The 23,022-nt window shown below is 36.2% G+C and overlaps 1 protein-coding gene across 6 annotated transcripts in view; it reads right to left on the reverse strand.

The window, feature by feature from the left end:
- Positions 1 to 23,022, reverse strand: part of LOC127420851 (zinc finger protein 40-like) — an 88,637-nt gene that overhangs the window by 35,234 nt on the left and 30,381 nt on the right. For 4 of the 6 annotated variants that reach the window (XM_051663413.1, XM_051663412.1, XM_051663417.1 and 1 more), the window contains exon 1: positions 5,264 to 5,342. The exons of the other annotated variants lie outside the window; for them this stretch is intronic. In XM_051663413.1, coding sequence (XP_051519373.1) covers positions 5,264 to 5,327 — 64 coding nt within the window. In that variant the 5' untranslated portion in view covers positions 5,328 to 5,342. Of the gene's footprint in view, positions 1 to 5,263; positions 5,343 to 23,022 lie in introns of those variants that run through there. 6 annotated transcript variants of the gene reach the window in all.

A 23,022-nucleotide genomic window follows, 5' to 3' on the forward strand; every position in this document is an offset into this window, starting at 1 on the left:
CCTGTTTGCTCAATCCAGGAAGGGCTTAGTGATGTCCTTCAGGTGGTCCAACACCAGTCTCTCAAATTACTTCATGACCACAGACGTCAGAGCGATGGGTCTGTAGTCATTAAGTCCTGTGATTTTGGGTTTCTTTGGGACGGATGATTGTGGAGCATTTGAAGCAGCAGGGTACTTCACACTTCTCCAGTGATCTGTGGAAGATCTGTGTGAAGATGGGAGCCAGCTGGTCAGCACAGGATTTTAGACAAGTAGGTGAAACACTGTCTTGGCCCTGTGCTTTTCTTGTCTTCTGTTTCCAGAAGACCCGGCACACATCCTCTTCACAGATCTTAAGTGCAGGTTGAGTAGCAGGAGAGGGGAGGAGGGTGGTTGCAGGAGGTGTAAATGTTTGTGTGATGTGAAGGTTGGAGCGGGTGTGCGGTGTGTGACTGGGCTTTTCAAATCTACAGTAAAGCACATTCAGGTCATCAGCCAGTTGTTGATTCCCTACAGTGTTGGGGGATGGTGTCTTATAGTTGGTACAGTCTTTCAGGCCTCTCCACACTGTTGCAGAGTTGTTAGCTCAAAACTGTTTTTACAGCTTTTCAGAATAGCTTCTTTTAGCCACTCTAATCTCCTTTGTCAGTCTGTTTTTGGCCTGATTGTAGAAGATTTTATCCCCATTTCTGGAAGCATCCTCTTTGGCCTGATGAAGCTGCCTGAGTTTTGCTGTAAACCATGGTTTGTCTTTGTTGTATGTTAAATAAGTATGCACATATCCTCACAGAAACTGATATATGATGTCACAGTACCTGTGAGCTCATCCAGGTCTGTGGCTGCAGCCTCAAAAACACTCCAATCAGTGCAGTCAAAGCAGGCTTGTAGTTCCAGCTCTGCCTCATTGGTCCATCTCTGTACAGTCATTACTACAGGTTTAAATGATTTTAGTTTTTGCCTGTAGATCGGAAGAAGATGAACCAGATAGTGATCAGAGAGTCCCAAAGCTGCTCGAGGGACAGAGCGAAATCCATCCTTTATTGTTGTGTAGTAATGATCCAGTGTATTTCTGTCTCTGGTGGGGCATGTCTGTATTTGGGAATTCACGTGTGAGATTTGCCTTGTTAAAATCTCCAAGAATAATAATAAGTGAGCCCGGGTATTGTTGCTCTGTGTCTGTGATGTGATCAGCCAGCTGTTGCAGCGCTGCGCTTACAAGAATACACAAGGAAAACTCCCTTGAATTACTGTTTCTGAAGTTCGCCTCTAAATTAGGACAGCACATCTTCTTTAGCGTTATTACATCTGTACACCAACCTTCGTTGATGTAAAAATACATTCCACCACCTCACTTTTTCCCCATTAACTTCGTGGTGCGATCCGCTCTGAACAGCTGGAAGCCCGGTAGATGTAATGCGCTGTCCGGAATGGCTTCATTCAGCCAAGTTTCCGTGAAGCACAATGCAACAGAATTAGCAAAGTCCTTATTTTTGCGGGTGAGGAAATATAATTTGTAGGTTTTCACTAGGAAGTGTAAATCGAGCAAGTAAAGTAAAAAGGCTTTGGAACAACATGAGGGTGAGCAAATTACAGGATTTTCAGTTTTGGGTGAACTAATTGTTTACTAGGCTTTTAAAATAAGAACAAAAACCATGTGCAGTGGTGATGGCACTTCTAAAGGTGCAAAGGAAAATTAATCAACTCATTTATGGATCATGACCTGAATGGCCCAACCACACATCACAAACCATGATCCTGTGCATCAGATCACTGTTGTTCACTTGAAACAGTGTGCAAATCACCTTATATTTCTTACCCAACAAGAACGCTTTCAGATCAGTAATATTTGTTTTCTGCTCCTCAAACACATACACACATACACACACGTGTGGTGCAAGACTGCCCCCACAGGAACTGGTGGGTGGGTGGATGCAGCAAAAGACAGAGCTGATGCTGATGGTGAAGTCTGCGTGGGCACGTTGGTGAAAAATTGATCCAGTACATCTCCAGGACAAACAAGCACACGCCTCCTAGACTACAGTTATATTTGTTCTCCTATAATCCAAGAATGCACACAGTGTGACTATCAGATAGCAAAGCACATGATATTTAACTAGATTTGTACTTTTTCTTCAGAAAATGTGACATGCGAAACTCGTTGCCGAATTTGTGTGTCCATTGCACAAATGGTGCAAAACAAGCTGCATGCTGAATTTGAACACTATAGGCGTATAGAGATTTGAACAAAACCATAACCCCAAGTGTAAGCAAAAGTGATGCTTGCCTTAGTAATGAGACACATATAATAATAATTATGCCTAATAATAGTAATAATAAAATATTATTAAAAGAATAATAATAATTAGTATTTTTACATACTTTAATCCTCATCATCAACAACAATAATAGTAATAATAATAATAATAATAATACAATTATTAATATTAATTAAAATTATTTGTGTATTTTATTATTATTATTATTAAGCTTAACAAATATTAATTATCATTTCTAAGGCCTATTAGTTATGTAGAGAAAATGAGCCATAAACAATAATAATTGTGCATAACAATTATGATACAAAACCAATGAAAGTCATTTTTATTATTATTATTATTATATTAAATATTTAAGAATAAACAACAACAGCAACAACAATTAACTTAAACTATTATTTTCTGTATTTTATTATTACTATAATTATCATTATTAAATTACAATTATTTTGCATTTGCTTATTATTATTATTTGTTAGTTATTATGTACAATAATGAGCCGTAATATGAGAAAAATAATCATATGTATTATTATTATTATTATTATTATTATTATATCACATATTTTAAGAATCAACAACAAAAATTATAATAAATTATTTATTATTAATAATAATAATAAATTATATAACATTTTAATATTTATTATTATTATTATTATTATTATTATTATTAAGCATAACAAATATTAATTATCATTTCTAAGGCCTATTATTTATGTAGAGAAAATGAGCCATAATAAACACAATAATAATTGTGCATAACAATTATGATACAAAACCAATGAAAGTCATTTTTATTATTATTATTATATTAAATATTTAAGAATAAACAACAACAGCAACAATTAATTTAAACTATTATTTTCTGTATTTTTTTATTACTATAATTATCATTATTAAATTAAAAATTATTTTGCATTTTCTTATTATTATTATTTGTTAGTTATTATGTACAATAATGAGCCATAATATGAGAAAAATAATTATATGTATTATTATTATTATTATTATTATTATATCACATATTTTAAGAATCAACAACAAAAATATAATAAAAAGTATTTATTATTATTATTAATAATAATAATAATAAATTATATAACATTTTAATATTTATTATTACTATTATTATTTGTTATGCACATTAATTATTATTATGATTATCATTTCTTAGGCCTTTTTTAGTTAGTTATTATGTTAATTTATTAGTTATTATGGAATAATGAGCCATAATAAAATTCTTATAAAGGCAAAATAATTGTGTGTTTTCAAAAGCCTTTGATAACAGACTGAATATGAATAAATCTTTCGCTCTGTCATTGCTTGGAGGATAGTTCACTCAGCATCATGCTGAAATTTTTTACACCGATTCCCTTCATAAATTTCCCTGCGTTTTTTTCTCAATGAACGTTCCCGCTGGATCCAGCTGGGTGGAGTGATTCATGTGCACTCTCCCCCTCCCTCTCCCCCTCCCCCTCCCCCTCTCTCTCTCACACACACAAACCTCATTCACAGCTTTAATTATACATCAATGGCTGAACTACCTGAGAGAATTGTTGTGTTAAATAATTAATGAACACTAATGCTAAACAGTCTTAACAGAGGGACCACAGAAGACGCTAGAGTCACTTTTATGCATTGTGCATCTTTACGCAAACACAGACAGGTCTTTAAACTTGCTCTGTTGCCTAGTGGATTCCCTCAGTTGCAAATGAGGATATATACTACAGATGACGGTTTGTGTGTTGCATGTCTCAAATCAATTCTGAAAAGTTCACCAATGCTCTTGTGCAAGAAATCATCACGCCACTGGAGACGGGAAGCCTCGGCCGTCGAGCGTCTTTGCGCAAAATGTGTGTGCTCAAAGTTTTCACCTCCCAAAAAGAGGAAACGAAACAAACCAGTGCATTAGAGTCTCACACCACTGAGTTCCCATCTAAAGGACTGTTTTTAAAGAAATAGAGAAGATGGACGAAGCTGAACTTCTATAAAATAAGGTTCCAAAGGGCCATAATACAATACATTTACAAACCAAATATCTGCACCAAAATCCCAAACTTCAACAAGGATAATTTTTGTTTTAGCAATGTCCTGCTGAGACCCAGCAAATAATGTTTTGGCATAATCTGTAAGGTCCTTAAAAGTGTGTGTTCAATGAGTAAATCTAAATCTAAAAGTGATTGGTGCACAAGAAAAATATTACATAGATATTAAAATATTAAGAATACTGTATTTTAACATTTTGACCTATTCTCATTTTGACTGTTAATATTGCAATATTTTATTATTATTATTATTATTATCATCATCATAATTATTATTATTATATCATATTCCTACTGTATATAAATATGATCAAATTGGTCACATTATAAAATAAAATTATTTTAAAAAAAATCATTGAAATTGATGACTTGGACCAAACAATAAAGAAAAGCAGCCAATAAGTGCCCAACATAGATGGGAACTCCTTCAATACTGTTTAAAAAGCATCCCAGGGTGATACCTCAAGAAGTTGGTTGAGAAATTGTCAAGAGTACATGTCTGCAAATTCTAGGCAAAGGGTGACTACTTTGAAGATGCTAAAATATAACACAGTTTAATTTATTTTGGATTTTGTTTAGTCACAACATAATTCCCATAGATCCATTTATGTTATTCCATAGTTTTGATGACTTTACTATTATTCTATAATGTGAAAAATAAATTATAATAAAGAATGAGTAAGTGTTTCAAAACTTTTGACCGGTAGTGTGTGTGTGTATATATATATGTATATATATGTATATACACACACACACACAGTATATCTTCTGCCAAACCCACAAAAAGGAAAACAACTTAAGAGAAGTGTTTTAAAACTGTATCTGGTGGAAATGTATTCAGATGATAATAAATATTTTCTAAATAAATATGGTTTGCAATTAAGAATATCACTAATGCAACCCTTTGATAAGTTTAAGAATTAAAAAAAAAAAGAGAGAGAGAGACTAAAGGTTGACAAACCTGTTCTCTTTGGCCACAGCTGACATGTCTGAATGTGTGACATTTCAGTGAAGTGAGTATTCATTTCCTCATTGTGTCACAATAATAAATCGTATCCAGAGCAATCTGGAACAGCGTGCATCTGTGTGTGTGTGTGTGTGTGTGTGTGTAGCTGTCCATTTACAGTTGGGGCAGCCGTCTGTCTGACTGACAGCAGAATAGCTGTTCCCTGTCACCTCCCATAACATCACATTCACCCATTGCACTTTGGCACTTAACAGCAGGCAGCACACATGCAAGCACGCACGCACGCACGCACACACACACACAGCCATGTCTCTGTTCATTGAGGACACAATGTTCACTATTTCTTTTTGTCCTGTGCTAATATTTTGTACATGACGTTCTGTGTTTGTGTTTTTGTTAAAACACATTTCCCACCAAATTCTCATTATGGTGATATATCCTGACGTTTTACTTTTAAGTTTTTTGTAATTCCCATTATTCTCAATGATGACTCCCATTAGATTCTCCTTACTTTGTATTTAACCCATGGATGTTAAAAAAGACACATGTATGTAGCCAGTTGTTGACAAAGGTAACCTTTTCCCCAATAAAATTTCAATTTTTTTTTTACACTGTTTTAAAGTAGGAAATTACTGTAATATAATGATTTTTTATTATTATTTATATCAGCATACATGAAAGGAAATATAACAAAGTACCATGATGTATTAATTTTGTAAATAATTATAAGTACAAAGTACAAATTAATTACAGATATTAGTACAGATATCATTATGTTCGCATTACAGTAATTAGTTTTTTTTTTTTTTTGCCTTACGGTAATGAGAATTTTGCGTGAAATTTCTTTAATTGTCATGAACATAATGCAAAAAAATCATAATGGTTTTAAAGGAATGTTCTGGTTCAATACAAGTTAAGCTGAATCGACAGCATTTGTAGCATATTGTTGATTACCACAAAAAAAAAAAAACCTCATCATTCGCAAAAGCAAAAATCACGGTTACGGTAAGACACTTGCAGTGGAAGTGAAAGGTGCCAGCCCACAAATGAAAAATACACACTGTTTCAAAAGCCACAAGATGTAAACATTAATCCTTGTGTTGTGTTCATTTTGTGCGAATACATTTTTTGTTCCCAGTCAAAAACGACCTGCCCACTAAGATTGTTTATAAATCTCTCATATTGCATATATTATCACAAGATATTGCATTAGATCAACTTCTTTTTTTAGTAATTATGTACTCAATTTTTAAACATATTTCAAATTATATATATATATATATATATATATATATATATATATATATATATATATATATATTGATAGAAGGATTAATTGTACTGAGCTTATACTGGGCCAATTTGGGGCACTCCCTGCATATAATAAATTAATAATGACTTGCTTGATCTGAACAAAATAGGTGTCATTTTAAAGCTTAGAAGCTGGACTTCATAATGCATATAGCTGATCCTACCAGTTCATAAATAATGCTTTTTAATTTGCTGACATATAAGAACTGTTTCGTTCTCATCATTTGCAAATTTGTTATCACAACAATTATATTCTTGCTTGGTAGTTGGTAAAACCATAAAAAGGATGAGATAGCCATGTGTTATATATCATTGGAAAGGTCTCAATTAGTAAAATACAATGAGCAAATTTGTTTCCTCAGAGGCCAAACTGCAGTGAGAATTACTGAATGAAATCCCCACTGACACATATAAATACAATAACAGGAGTGGCTTTTTGTCACTTTTTTTCTTTATTAATTCCTGAAACTTACATATTACATAGATAATGACATATCATAACTTACAACAGACTATCCAGGTTCAAACGAGGTCAAATGCAACATAATATGATAAGTTGATCTTGAAATATTCCTCAGAGTGGACATAGAAAGACGATGCACAAAAGGGTGCTCACAACATTAGGGGATAGAATCTATAGTTCGTACAGTATAAAAATCATTATGTCTATGGAGAGTCCTCATAAGGATAACCGCACTAACGTGTGTGTGTGTGTGTGTGTGTGTGTGTGTGTGTGTGTGTGTGTGTGTGTGTGTGAGAGAGAGAGAGAGAGAGAGAGAGTGTTGTTTGTGTGCACATATCCGAGGACTTTGTATGTGCAAACACATATCCACGTGTGTGCTCATCTAAAGGATTGGGATGCTCCAGAGCACTTAATATTTGTGTATTTTGTAGACTAATCCATTCATTTCCAATGGCCGGTCATTTTTGACCGTGAACACGAAAAGTGTAATAAAGTGAAATAAAACCAGAAAAATGTTAATAAAATGGTCCAATATTTTATGTTTTCAGATACTATATTTGAACAAAGTCAATAAATTTTATTCCAATTGGATTAAGGAAAAAAAACAAAACAAAAAAAAACAATCACAACATAAGGGTTATACTTGTTAACATGATTTTAGTGTCACAAAATCTCTGTTCTAAATAATTTTAGTGTGATAAAATTGCATATAGGACATCATCTACACCGGGGCTGTGTTGTCAGGGCAACACATTTTTAATATTGGATAAAACTGTTCACAGATAAGGTTACTTAGCGATTTTATCACTAAAATCATGTTAACATGTAAACAAAACATGTTTACTTCTTGTGGCTACACTTTTGAAACAGTGTGTATTTTAATCTTTAGCGCCTTACTGTGACAAAGTTTTTAATTGTTTTAATAAACAAGGGATGGTAACCTGTAATTTGTGGTTATCAACATTATGCCACAAATTCTGTCAATTAAGCTTAACTTGTATTAAACCTGAAACGTTTCTTTAAATATAGCTTTTATTTTCTTTACGCAAAATAGAACTTCTTATTGCTTTATTTTGAATTTGGCGTGGAACATGACCTGGACATGTTTTTGGCAGGTTTCATGAGATTCACCCAACTTCCGAGTGTGTGCGTTTTCTTCCTCTAAATACACTCTTGCTTCCCTAGTTAAACCAACCACACCCTTTACTCCACAAAACAGGAGGCATTTGTATAAATGTAACAGTGCACTGCAGGCATTCTCCCAAACAGACACAGACACACACACACACACACACACACACACACACACACACACACAGTCACATGGTGTCTCTATGGAGTGAGCGGGGAATCCCTGTCAAGGCAGGCCAAGCCATTCCTGACCAAACAAACAGATGATGTCATGATAAGTGCTCGGGCTCAGTGTGGCCGATCCTGTTCTATTCTGCCTCTTGCGATCCCACACAATCCCTCTTTTATGAATTCCTCTCTCATGGACTTCTGCTCTTGAGCTTTCTCTTTCTCTCGGGCGGGTTTAACCCTCTAAGCCCTGGGCTGATCCTACTGCGAGGAATTCTCATGACTAAAATACTAATCATCATTAGGATTTCAATGAAAACATTATTTAAAAGAGGAATTCGACAGATGACTCCCAGTCATATAAAATATTGTGATACAAAATGCGCTTGAAAAGGACTGGAGGGTCATATTTCTCTCCAAAATCAAAAGTAGCAACATGAAGTTAGATTTTACTGTAAAAAAAAAAAAAAAAAATTATATATATTATTATTATTATTATTATTATTATTCTTTTATTATTATTTTTTTTTTACCACAAAAGACATTTTCTGGATTCAATCCATGTTAAGCTCAATCAACAGCATTTCTAGCATAATGTTGATTACCAAAAAAAAAAAAAATAATAATAATAATTCTACTTGTCCTTCTAAAAAGCAAAAATTGCAGTTACAGTAAGACAGAACATAAACATTCAAATATACACTGCTTCAAAGTATAGCCACAACACGTAAACAATATGTGTTAACATGATTTTAGTGTGACAAAATCGCTTTTACCTTTTCTGTGTAAAGCTATATCCAATGCCGGGATTACAGGGTTTGGTTGTCTTGAATCAGAAACATTTCAACACCCCCACCTCACTTCAATAGACATGTAACCTCTTGCTGCTATTCTTCTACAAGGACTGTTCCTTTTTTAAGGACTGTTTACAATTCTTATGTGCAATACTGTGAGGGTGTTCTCCTCTCTCTCTCTCTCAGTTTTATACACACTGGTCACTTTAACATCTTCGCTGCTACCCAGACTCACCAGGGAAACCCATATGTTTACATCTATATACATTTCCTGTGTATATTATATATTAAAGTCCTCATGCCCTTAATGTCCTGTACTGTTTGGCCTGAATATTTTCTTTGCACTGTTTTCTGTACTGCTGCACTATGTGTTCATTGTCTGTAAAGTACATGTTGAAAGTTTATCTAAAGTATGTGTAAAGTATATAAGTTAGATAGGTCTGTGTGTAATGTTTATATATGTAGCACTGTGGTCCTGTGAGGCATGACATTTTGTTCCCTTGTATGTCTCTACAAATAGAGGAATGACAATAAAGCTCACTTGACTTTACTTGACTTGATTAGTATACTTTTGAAAAAGTCTGTGTTTTAACGTGTCTTACGGTAACTGCAGTTTTTTTTTTTTATAAACAAAGGATGAATTGAAATTAATTCTGCGACAATCAACACTATGCCACAAATGCTGCTGATTGAGCTTAACTTGTGTTGAATTGGGAATTTTCTTTAAATTTGCACAATTATGCACATTCACCCCCTGAAATCATATTACCGTAATGTGTCCGGACATCAATGGTGATTCTTATTAGTCAAATTACTGTAATACTGTAATAATTTTTTTCAACATAATTTTATCATACATTATAAATGATAATTTATAAATAAAGGCAGTATAAAAAAATGATTCCATGATGTATAAATATTTTTCACATTTAAATAAGATAATTATTTTTTTCGCATTACAGTATTGATATTGGGGGAGGCCTGTGCTAAGTGGCTGCTATAAACAATTGCAGCTGATTTGCAATCTTCTGCGAAAATTATACACTGAATTAGATGCTGATTTAGAAAAATAAAATGATTTAAAGCACATTTAATTGTCATTAAAATAGTCACACTGAAAAAAACTAAAAATAAATGCTAAATGGTCTTAAAATAGGCTTTATTTTCTTTAAACAAAATATAATTTCTTATTTCTTTCTTTTGAGACTGGGGTGAAATATGACCAAGAAATATGCTTTTGAAAAGTTCCATGAGATTCAACCAGGAACTTTCAGATTTAAAGATAAATGATAAAAAAAACAACCACTCCAGTGACACAAAATGTCATCTTTATGGAGCTTTCGTGAACGGTATTCAGCGCTGGACAGCACTGATGAAACTCCACAACGCCTGCCAAAGGAAATAAGTGTCACTTCAATCAGTGTATGGTTTGGAAAACGACACAGCCTAATCTGAGATCTAAAAAGTCATGATAACAAGATTGCAGATTGTAGTTTGGTTTTGGAAACAAGAAACTCAGCCATGATTGTGCTGGAAACATTTGTGCATGTATGTGCACGTTTATAAACACCTAAAAACAAAGATTACAGTTAGAAATGCTTTTTACAACCCGATACCATAGCAGAAACTTTACGTTAGAAAACTCGAGAACCCTATCAAGCTAAAAAGGTTATTTTCTCAACCTAAAATCCTTCAAAGAACCATTGAATAATTTTTTAAGAGTTCATATTCATATAAATATCATTATTATTTAAACCACACAAGTGTATTTTATCTACATGTGACTGAATTTAAAGTCACGAAAAAAAAAAAACATACACACTAGGAAATCCCCCATGTTCTCATTTTATAAGCTGCTAATGTTTTTGTATCAGGGGAATTTTGGCAGTTTAACCAAAGACCCTCATTGGTTAGTTAAAAATCCTGTAAAAGTCACATAGGCGTTAGGTAGTCACTGTTAGATGTTGTGAACCAACACCTTAAATGTCACGAAAGCAAATCTTTAACAATAGAGGGCCTTCATAAACATATATCAAACCTGTACGATTAAAGACATAATGCATTTGTTGAAGTGACTGTGGTTTAAAAAAATTATGAACACTAGTAATAATGATTCTTGCCTTAGCAAGGGTAATTTGCAAAGTCAATAGAGCTTCATAAAAGTTTGATAACAGCAGAAATGACAAAAAAAGAGATACATTTCATTTTGCACACCTGTTTTACACTCTGAAACCCTTTGAAAGTAAATCAAGATCTCTCTCACTCACACATACTCCGACTGAACTCAGCCTGGTTTTAAGAGTCTCTTTGCATATGAATCTGAAACCGATCTGAATGTGACAAAAGGACAGTTTGAATAATAAGAAAAAGAAAAGACCTCACATTGGAGGCACAAAACTCTCTTCTATCACAGTTTCATTTCAAAGCTGCTCTGCGAGAGAATCGTAGAATTCGTCTCGAATGCAGCGGTCATTGCGACTGTATTACACCAACACAAAAGCACATTCAATTCCGTCCCTTTATGCCGCTGAGTTTTTTTTTTTTTTTCAACCATACTTCCAGCAAAGCAAAAGAATCCAGCTCTCATCAAAAATTAATATTACCGTATGAAAGGAAGAAAAGGGCAATGCATTCTTTTGAGAGCTGGGTTGCCATTTACCTAAACTGAATGTCTCAGACAGACTGTTTAACACCATGAATACACATACAATGGCTTTCACTACAGAATCCTTTTCAGTTTTATTTTATGATTTTGTCTTTTACCACTTTTATTGACAAACAGTAGAATGGGATCAGGGCACGATGTAGGCTGGAATCGAACCTAAATCCACTTTTCCACCATTGGGTCGAACGGTTCTGAGCGCGGTATGGAACGGTTGCAATAGTACTCCAAATTAAGCACGGTTTGGCACGGCACGATTATAAAGCATTCTCGGCCTGGAATCTTTGACACAGTTAGCCAACCGTACTAAACCATGCTCAACCGTGCTGGTAGAATGGGTTTAGTACGTGGTGACTCGTTTAGTGTACCTTCATGATTTTATTATGATGGTTTAACTAGTTTTGTAGCCTACATTTATTTTTCTACACGCCTTTTTCTTCAGGGAAGTAGATTACTAGCTCATTTAAACTCCAATTACATCAATATATTCTCATATACTATTACCACGTACCTGTCACCAAGACAAATTTCTTGTATGTGTAAGCATACTTGGCAATAAAGCTAATTCTGATTCTGATCATATAATACTATCCTTTTTAGCTAGTCTGGGAAATTTAACCTTTCTGCATGTTCGCTCCGGTGGTAAACACAAGCCCTCAGCAAATTATTGTAAACCTTGCACCTTTTCTCTTTACTTTTCTTTTTGCGAAATGGTCCTTGTCTTAGCTGTTGGTTAGCAGAGTAAAACCAGGGAAAACAGCAGTCGTAAAAACTGGAATATGCGATCATTCTCCATAGTGTGCCACATTCTCTCCAATGTTTACCTCTCACCGGCATTGCCAATAGACAGATCTGTTACATACCACAGTGGAAAAAGAAAACTTAACGTGCCAGCTGGCCCAGATTGGCACAGAACAGTATGTTTTTGCGATGAGAACTGTTCGGCCCGATGGTGGAAAAGCAGCTTATGTCTCCCGTATGAACACCAAGATTCAACGTGCCTAGAGCACTCGCACTAACCACTAAACCACGGCTCCAACAAAGATTCAAATTGTAAAACTTGACATGTTCCAGAGAATTAAGTATACAGCCACAGTCCATTCCTTTTGTTCACAGAAGTAATACTAATTTTCAAATGTTGGGAGCAACAACACTAAAAATTTAAAACTATTTTTCAGTAGCAAAAACATGAGTCTCTTATGTCTTTTTCTGGAAAAATATAAACCTTGCTGTTCATCACTTTAATTTATTTGTTCAAGTTTTATGCCGTCAGCCTCTTTGAAATTCATTCATTCAAAAACCCTTGCTGTTTTTGAAACAGAGATAAAATGCTCTGATTAAATAATGAAATACAATGTCTAATAATATTTAAACAGATATTGCCCACTGAATAGCATTAATGTAGTCAGCTTCTTTTTAGTGTAACTAAAAAGCTAGCTCGTTATTTCAACTTTTTGTTAGTAATTTGTAGTGTAGCTAAAAAAATAGTTTGTAGTTAGCTACTTTTTGTTAGTAGCTTGTGATGTAGCTAAGTATTTTTAGCAGGTACGTCACTCGGCAACCATCTTTGGAGTGCTCTCGGGCAGGTTGGGCAGCTATTTTTCTATGTAAACAAGTGGCATACAAGTTCAGTTCATGTCTACTTGAATGGGGAAAGACCGGAATCTCCGAAATGGTTGGTCAAGATTACAATCAAAGAACATATTTCAAATCAGCAGTAAAATCTGACAACAGTGGTATCATAAATTGTGCTTCTTTACCTCAGATTACAAAATAACACCATTTTCCCAGTTTGTATAGCTAATGCGCATGAGCGTTATCGAGTTGATTGTTAGGCAATGTCTGTTTCTAAAATGTGATTGGCTCTTTAACTTGTAAGGCTTGACTTCGACTTTTCTACATCCATTGACTGTTGGGCATTCCAATTTCTCCCATTCATTTTAATAGATGTGGCCCATCTCTACTAAACAGTCTCTGGTGTAGCTAAAAAGCTAGCTTATAGTTAGATACTTTTTGTTAGTAGTTCGCAGTTTACCTAATAAACCAAATCCCTTTATTGTCACTCAACCATATACACAAGTGCAACAGTGGGTGAAAGTCTTGGGTGCAGTTCCAAGCAACATAGCAATCATGACAGTTACAATAAACATCTGATTTACACATAACACAGTTTACACATCTTGTTACACAACACAATATACACCTAATAATATACAATATACAGTATACACAAAATAAGAAGACTGTATTCAATAAAAATACACTGTACCCCTAGCAGTGTTTGTGTCTGGCAGTTCGCACCACCCTTTGCAGGGCTTTGCGGTTGAGGGCGGTGCTGTTGCCATACCAGGCGGTGATGCAGCCAGTCAGGATGCTCTCTACAGTGCTGGTGTAGAACCATGTGAGGGTGAGGTGGTTCATTCCAAATTTCCTCAGCCGTCTCAGGAAGAAGAGGCGCTGGTGAGCCTTCTTCACAATGGCCTCAGTGTGGATGGACCATGTGAGTTCCTCAGTAATGTGGACACTGAGGAACTTGAGGAGCTGCTGACTCACTCCACTGGTGCTCAATTGATGGCGATGGGGCTGTGTTCTCTGTCTTTTCTCATGAAGTCCACCACAAGCTCCTTGGTCTTACTGACGTTGAGGGAGAGTTTGTGGTCCTGACGCCAGCATGTCAGAGTGTGCACCTCCTCTCTGTAGGCTGTTTCATCATTGTCATTGATCAGACCTACCACCGTCGTATCATCAGCAAACTTAATGATGGCACTGGAGCTATGTGTTGCCACAGTCATGTGTGTATAGGGAATACAGGAGTGGGCTGAGAACACAGCCCTACGGGGCTCCAGTGTTGAGGGTCAGTGATGAGGAGATGTTGCTGCCCATTCTAACCACCTGGCGTCTGCTTGGCAGGAAGTCCAGAATCCAGCTGCACAGTGAGCTGTTTAAGCCCAGAGCCCGGAGTTTCTCATCAAGCTTGGAGGGCACTATGGTGTTGAATGCTGAGCTGTAGTCTACAAACAGCATTCTCACATATGTGTTCCTTTTTTCCAGGTGGGAGAGAGCAGTGTGTAGGGTAAGTGCAACGACATCATCAGTGGAGCGATTGTTGCGGTAAGCAAACTGCAGTGAGTCCAGTGAGGCAGGCAGCACAGAGCAGATGTAATCTCTGATTATTCTCTCAAAACATTTGCTGATGATGAGGGTCAGAGCAACAGGACACCAGTCATTTAAGCAAGTGATTTTGGATTGCTTTCGTACAATGGTGGACATTTTAAAGCATGTTGGGACCACAGACAAGAAGAGGAAAAGGTTGAAAATGTAGGTAAAAACACCAGCCAGTTGGTTCGCGCATGCTCTGATGCTGTGGCCTGGAATACCGTCTGGACCCGTGGCTTTACAGATATTCACCCGTCAGAAGGATCGGGTCCCATCCGCTACAGTGATGGAGAGTGAACTAACCTCTGTAGCTTCGGCCGTGAGAGCTCTCTTTGCGAGGGCGGTGTTATTTCCCTAAAAACGAGCATAAAATGTATTAAGCTCATCCAGGAGAGAGGCAGCGGTGTTCATGGCAGAGTTTTTATTCCCTTTGAAGTCTGTGATGATATTAATTCCCTGCCACATGCTTCTAGAGTCAGTGTTGAACTGTCCTTCATTCTTGTCCCTGTACTGGCGTTTGGCTGCTCTGATAGTTTTGCCAGAGGGCATAACTGGCTTTTTTATGCTCATCCGCGTTCCCGGAATTAAAAGCGGAGGTCCGCGCATTAAGTGACGCACAAACATCGCTATCAATCCATGGTTTCTGGTTAGGATATCCATATTGTTTTGGTCATCTCCGCAGTCATCCAAGTTTCTGTAAGGCAGATAATGCAGCAGTCTCTCGTCTCTCGTTGGAAAGAGATCCGCTCTCTCAGTTCGCAGATCTTGTTGTCTAGAGACTGAACATTTGCCAGTAGAATGCTGGGTAGCGGGGGTCGATTTGCGTGACGTCTAAGTCTGACGAGAACGCCGGCTCTCCTTCCCCTTTTCCGGCTACATTTCTGTGGCCAGGCATTGCTGTAGTCAGCTTCTTTTTCAGCGGGTCGGCATTGAGGTATTTAAAGTTCGGTTTTTGGTGTTGCAGAACCAATGTCCAAAAGTGTTTGTCTATCGTAGACAATAAGGCAGACAACATCCAAGACAAAAAAATATAAGAATTGTAGACCAAACAAACAAAGTTTGTTGTTAGCTATATTTTGTTAACAGCTTGTAGTGTAGCTAAAAAGCTAGCTTATACTTAGCTACTTTGTTAGTGCTTGAAGTGCAGCTAAGCTAGCCTGTAGTTATCTACTTTTTGTTAGAAGCTAGAAGTGTACATAAAAAGCCATCTAATAGTTAGCTACTTTTTGTTAGCAGTTTGTATTGTAGCTAAAAAGCTAGCTTGACTGTTGTTTAATCAGTTCAAATTGTGACCAGCTTGAAGCTTGGCATGCTACAGTTTTGAAGTGCTTTCCAAACACTGCATCTTCCTATAGAATGTTCTGACATTCTGTTTAGCAGCGATGCTACACCCCTTAAAAATTACTGACATAACCCACAGTATTTTAGTCATGAACTGCAAACACATGCTCCCAAATTCTCGAGAATTTTGCCTTCAGAAAATTCCTGGTAATTCAGGAGAGTTGCTCCTAAAGTATTGTTTCCATTTTGGCTCTATATTCAAATCTGTATAAACAAAGCAAGTGAGGGTTAGTGTTAAGGTTCACATCCAACACCTCCTCCCTCATAAAATACATTCATCTCTCCACATAGTGCCCATCGATGATGCCAGCCCACACAAACGACCACTAATGTGAATGGGAATTTGTGATTTCCCTGCTAAATAGATTTAGGCAAGTCAACAGCAGGGGAATTATAACACGGCATTCCAAGAGCGCTAAAATGGCAGGGAACACCGTGTGTTATAGAGCAACTGAGGGCACAGTGAGGGGATTCAACATGAGTCATGTTTTGGGAGAACATGCTAATCCCTCAGAGCTCATTAGGATGTGACTTTAGCATTCATTCATGTAATGAATCAACTCACTGTCTTAAGTGCAGCTGGATCACCTGGATTTCATATGTTATGAAATACCGAAATGCTAGAAAAGGGAAGTAATCAGTTTGATATGCAGACAAAGCTAAGATACAGTAAGTAATTTATGCAAAAATTTCTTAAAGGCAATATTTATATGAAAACCATTGTGACCATTTTAAGATGCTGGTTGTAGCAGCATAGTCAAGGCATAGCCAGGATGAGCCACATCTTAGCACATTTTTTATACACCAAATTTTTCTTAACAACAGAGTGGAGCATTCAAACAGTTCTTTCACACTTCTGAAAGAACTGTCTAATTTGAAAGAATGGTCTAATTTGGCCTCTGTCTAATTTCCAGCCCACCCTTGTCTATGCCACTGTGTGTAGCTAGCATGCCCATAGCCAAATTATTTGATTAGCTCATATGTTTCAAAGTAGTTGAAGGAAAATAGTGCAAGACAGCAAAAACCGCAGCGTTGAAGTTTTAAATAAAATGCTAGTTTGAAAAGTTCAAAAATATAGATAAAGTCTATATTTCTATATTTGGGATAACAACTTTTATAAATATAATTTAATTTAAACACTTTGAGTTGAAAAAGAGAAAAAAAGACTGTAATATGCACTATAGTTCAATAAATAAATAGACTGGTAGACAAGATCAATTAAAATTCTATATAACAAGACGCTACCAGTGGTTAGAATTAAAATGACCAATATCTAAACTTTCATGTTAAATTTCTTCAGAATCAGAATCAGAATCAGCTTTATTGCCAAGTATGCTTACACATAAGCTTAGGAATTTGTCTTGGTGACAGGAGCTTCCAGTGTACAACAATACAAAAACAATACAAAACAGCAGCAAGACATAGATAATAATACAAAATAAAACTAATTAAACACATACATACAGACACACACAGACACACACATACACATGGGTAGTGCAAATCTAATACAATCTGTTATGTACAGTGCAAATACGAATCTGTTATGTACAGTGCAAATACAAATCTGTTATGTACAGTGCAAATACGAATCTGTTATGTACAGTGCAAATGTGTTTTTTTTTTTTTTTTTTTTTTTTTTTTTTAAGTATGAAGCTTATAGAGGACCAAAAAAATGGAAAGATAATTTAAAAAAAAAGTATGGGAAATTGCATGTAGGAGCAATAGTAATATTGTTGTTTGCCTCTTGGTTAAAATAGTAAAGAATGCTAATAATCTGACTTCCTGTAAAAGTGTTTAAGTGTGTGCCTCAGGAGAAAAGTGACAGGTGTTTCTCTGCCCCTCTGGGCTCTTCCTGTCTGTTTGTGAATAAGCAAGAGTCCATCTGGCAAGTTCATCTGAAGTTTCATCTATCCTGTGATTCAGAGAATCCCCAGAGCTGTACACACTATCATCACCTTCATACTGACCTGGGTTCAGTTCCTGTTGTCTCCTGACACTGCTCTAATGAGGACACCTGTGTTTTGGTCAAACCACAATTTTAATAATAAAAAAAATAAAAAAAATAAAATAAAAAATGGAATGTTATGGAATGTAATCATGTGATTTATTTATTTATTTATTTATTTTTGGTTTAACATATAATACACGAGGAACTTGATCACATAAATTCACTTTATGTTTTTGACAATGTCCTCATTTTGCATAACTTACTTTGCACATACGTATTTTGCTGGTCATGGCAAAGTACTTACTTTTCAATATGTAGATATTTTATTTTAGTATATATTGGTATGCATTATATAATAATTAAATATAAAACTGCATCTTGATGGACCCTTATCCCTTGGTTGTACATAGTTTGCATTTTGGTGATAAGCATTAGCATCTAGCAAAATTCGTTATCTTAAAGTCAAAATGAAATGCATTTCACGACCCATTTTACTTCCATAATGTGACCCATCAGGATGTTCTATGAGGAAAAATGAAAAAAAAAAAAAAAAAAAAAAAAAAAAAACATTTATACTGTGCAAAAATTTTTTGCATGATTTTAAAACTGCAAATGTAAAACTGGCCAATCAGACAAAATTTTACAATGGTTTTTAAATACATTTAAAATCGTCAACCGTGCTGCACTTTAAACATACGAAACGTACATGAAGCTAGCCAATCAGGCAACATTTTAAAAAATACAAACTGTATACTGGCTAATCTTTCTTCGCTGGTGATGGGAAAGAATATACTTTTCAATAAGCATGTTAAAAGAGTATATTAATATATATTAATCACTAATAAATTACTAATTACAATTAAAACTGCATCGTTGCGTTTTGCTTATAAGCATTAGCATCTAGCTAAATTCATTACCTTAAAGTCAACATGAAATGTCTTTTGTGACACATTTTACTTCTGTAATGTGACCCATCAGGATATTCAATGAGGAATAATGTAAGGTGGTTTCAAAAACATGTAAATTAAATATGTAAAGCCATCCAATCGTGCAACACTTTAAAAAGAACAGAGAAACACATACTGTAAAGCTGGTCAATCCAGCAACATTTGCAAAAATACAAGCGTAAAGCTGGTAAATTGGATAACAATTAAAAAAAATACCAATTGTTCAACCCTACAAAAAATAAAAATGCAAAGTTGGACAATCTTACTTTGCTGGTGTTGGAAAAGTACATATTTTCAATACATATGTTAAGATAGTATACATTAGAATATTAATCACTAATAAATTACTAATTACTAATAAACCCTTTTGTTCCACATAGTTTGCGTTTTGCTTATAAGCATTTGCATCTAGCTAAATTAATTACATTTAAGTTCACATGAAACGCCTTTCTCGATTCACTTTTCTTCTGCAATGTGACATATTTCTGAGTTAAACTGTATATTTAATGAAGAAAAATGTAGGGCAGGACTAGATTTTATCATTAGTGAATTGACTGGATTGTGAAAAGTGGGCGTTACATTCCAGAATACAGCCAGGTGGTTGGAGGGGAGGGATAGGGTTAGCACCATAGGAGGGATTTGTGACATCAGCTGAAAAAGAAAGTTGTTTCAGAGGCAGAGCAAGTTAAAAAAATAAATCTTACAACTGAAATATGAAAAATTCACCACAGACACCCGCCACGCTGCTGTGCAAGGCATTAAGGCCTACATTTACAGTAAATATGAGGCCGCTGAAAACTACATCATTAAAATGTGTTATCAATGCCTTCATGTCTCATTCTAAGAGTAGAATACACATGAATACACTGTTTTAACCCCTCGATGATGATTTAAAGTAATAAGCCTTATACAGTTAAGTTTATGCAGTAGACAGTGTAATTTGTAATGTTTACCTTGTGCTTTTATGGCACTAACATGCTATACACAGCCATAATAGGTGCTGATTACACTCTACTATTGTAATTTATGATGACACTGATACCACTGAGTATTAATGAGTAGAATACAGACAAAAGAATTATGATATACTGTATATCTTATTTTCAGCCGATGTGTGGAATGACGCTTTTGGGCTGCAGATGGCACATGAGTGAAGCAGCATATAAAAAAACAAAAGAGTGAATGGGCACTTAAGAGAATTTGAGTAGATTTTGATTTTGTTTTTGTAGGCTAATTAAACAATAAATCACATGACATGTTTTTTAGGGATGGAACTGATCCGATACCTGGATTGGTATCGGGTCCAATACTGACGTTTTTACCCAGATCGGGTATCGGGCTGATAAGCCCTATCCAAATCCGATACCACATGTTGGTCAATGACGTTACTGTCAAGCTCAAAGAATGACATAAATAACCTTCAAATCACCATTAAAGTAGTCCATATAATTTGTGCATTTTATACAGGCTCTCACAGCTCTTACAGAATTGTCAACATGCACAGCTAAGTAGTCTCTGGCACCACGCTTTACTGAACAAGCGCCGCTCTGCTGACACATACACATAAACACGCAAAGAGGCTTGTGATGCGCTGCTCAGCGCAATATGTGGTCGCTCCACACAAACTCCATCTCAGATGTAGATGACCAATAGTTCGGTCCGACTATAACATGTATTGAGAATGGCACCGGACAAAAATTACTGTATGATTGAAAAATGAATAGATATACTAATAAAACTAAAATGAAATAAATAAATAAATAGAGAGAGATCTGAAATCATTTACAAGTCCAGATACAAGTTAAAATGTGTAAAGAGAACTGACTTCTTTTCTACTGAAGACTTTCACTGGAATTACTGTTATTTTTGCTTCTGCATCCTGCAGACTAGTTAAACATAAAGTTTGCACATGCTCTTATGTAGTTGTCTTTTTGTTTTTCCTATTTTATAATGAAATAATGTATTGTTAGAGGTTTTTGTTTATTCACACAAAGAGTACCAATCAGTTCCACAGTGAATTATAGATGGTCTAAACTCATTAAGAAAAAAACAACACTGGTATCGGATCGGGATCGGTATCGGCCGATCAGGAAGACTCACAGATTTGAGTGAAATTTAAGATGACATTTATTTGATGAATATAAAGCAGAAATGTAACGTCTCTCTTTGGCGTAAGCCCCGTCTGGCGGTCCGAAGAAGTTGTACTCAGAAACGTCATATCCTGCCACAGATAGAGGCAGGGGCGAGGAGCCTACCCCCGTACAGGACGGGACTCAACTGGTGGTGGTGGGGTGGTGGAGGTTGCCGTGTTAGCACACTGAAGCAGCAATGTGATAGATTGTGAGCAGACTTATAAAGCAATGGTTTACATGTGATTGGCTAGGAGTTACCTAGCTAATGGTGCGATGATGTACAGCTGCTAGTCTTCCCGCTAGAACTATGCTGCGCTCACATTTCAGGTATCGGAAGAGAAAAAATGGTATCGTTCCATCCCTAATGTTTTTGGAAAATGTCTCTACACAAATGATTGTACCGATTTAGGTAAGTTTACACCAGCTCGCTAATAACTCTGCACGCCGGTGTGTTCGTGTTGACTGATCTTAACTAACTGAAAGGGAATTATCGGTCAGCCTCAAAGTAGGTGGAGTTCCAGGTCACACCTACTGATGACATGGACCAATGGCAGTAAGAAGGTGTTTAGCAGTCGGTACAAAGTTTTTCGTTTTGGCGAAATTTTGTGATGTCACTAAATGACATCGCACCCATTCGCTCTTCAGTTTGGTAGGAAGTGTGCAGGGGCCTTAGTCTTGTATATGTGTGTGAGCTGTTTTCTGTGTTTTCCAGTGCCGATTACAGCCTGGCAGGAGGCAGCATTATATAATCTAAAGCAGCAAAACACACTGTGAGACAAGCGATACAGAAAATCTACAAAAACTGTTCTCCATCTTTACCTCCATCTTTTCATTTCACATTATTTTTCTCTCTTCTGTGCCCTCATTGTATCAGTTTCTCTCTCTCTCTCTCTCTCTCTCTCTCTCTCTCTCTCTCTCTCTCTCTCTCTCTCTCCATTTTCTATACTTCTTTTTCAATTTCTCAGTTTTATTAGCCCTGTGCACCTAGTATTACGCTCCATCTTGCAAGATCCGATCACAAGCAGCGCTAAATACAGGTGTGAACAAGGTCAAAAATGTTTTGGAGGCAGTCAGATATGCATGTGACCAGATCATATTTCTAAAGGCTAAGGTATATGTTTTCTCTCTGAAAATGTTCTTTTTGTCTCTCTGTCTTCCTCTCAAACAAATACTACTTGATTAACTTTATTCATGCTCAGAGCTCTGTCTCTCTCTCTGTCTGTCTGCACTCTGTTTCTGCCTCTGATTTATCCATATGATGATATTAAATAAATCTGTCTCACTGCTTTGGCTACGGCCCATCAGAATACATCGCCATCGACCTCCCAGTCCATAAACAATCTCTTGTACTCACAAACATTCACACATGCGTGAAATGTCTTGCGACAGTGTTAACAATACTCTCACCCGCTAATGGGGGTAATTTGTCTTTCTAGTGTTAACGTAAAGCAGAACTGTCAAGCCAGGTTCGTTCCTTGTGTGTGTGTGTATGTTTGTGTGTGTGTCTGTGTCTGTGTGTGTTTAGCATTACCTCCATGCCTGACTCTGCCTGTTACATAACCGCTGTGGGCTCATCCATTCTGGGTGGATTCTCTCCACCCAATTCATCAGTTATGCAGCCCACAGGGGGCAGGAGAGGAGAGAGGGCTGCAACCCTGCCTGCCCAAAGAACGTAAGAATCACCCCCTGCGACCCCC

Source organism: Myxocyprinus asiaticus, chromosome 30 (assembly GCF_019703515.2).
Source record: "Myxocyprinus asiaticus isolate MX2 ecotype Aquarium Trade chromosome 30, UBuf_Myxa_2, whole genome shotgun sequence".
Taxonomy (NCBI): Eukaryota; Metazoa; Chordata; class Actinopteri; order Cypriniformes; family Catostomidae; genus Myxocyprinus; species Myxocyprinus asiaticus.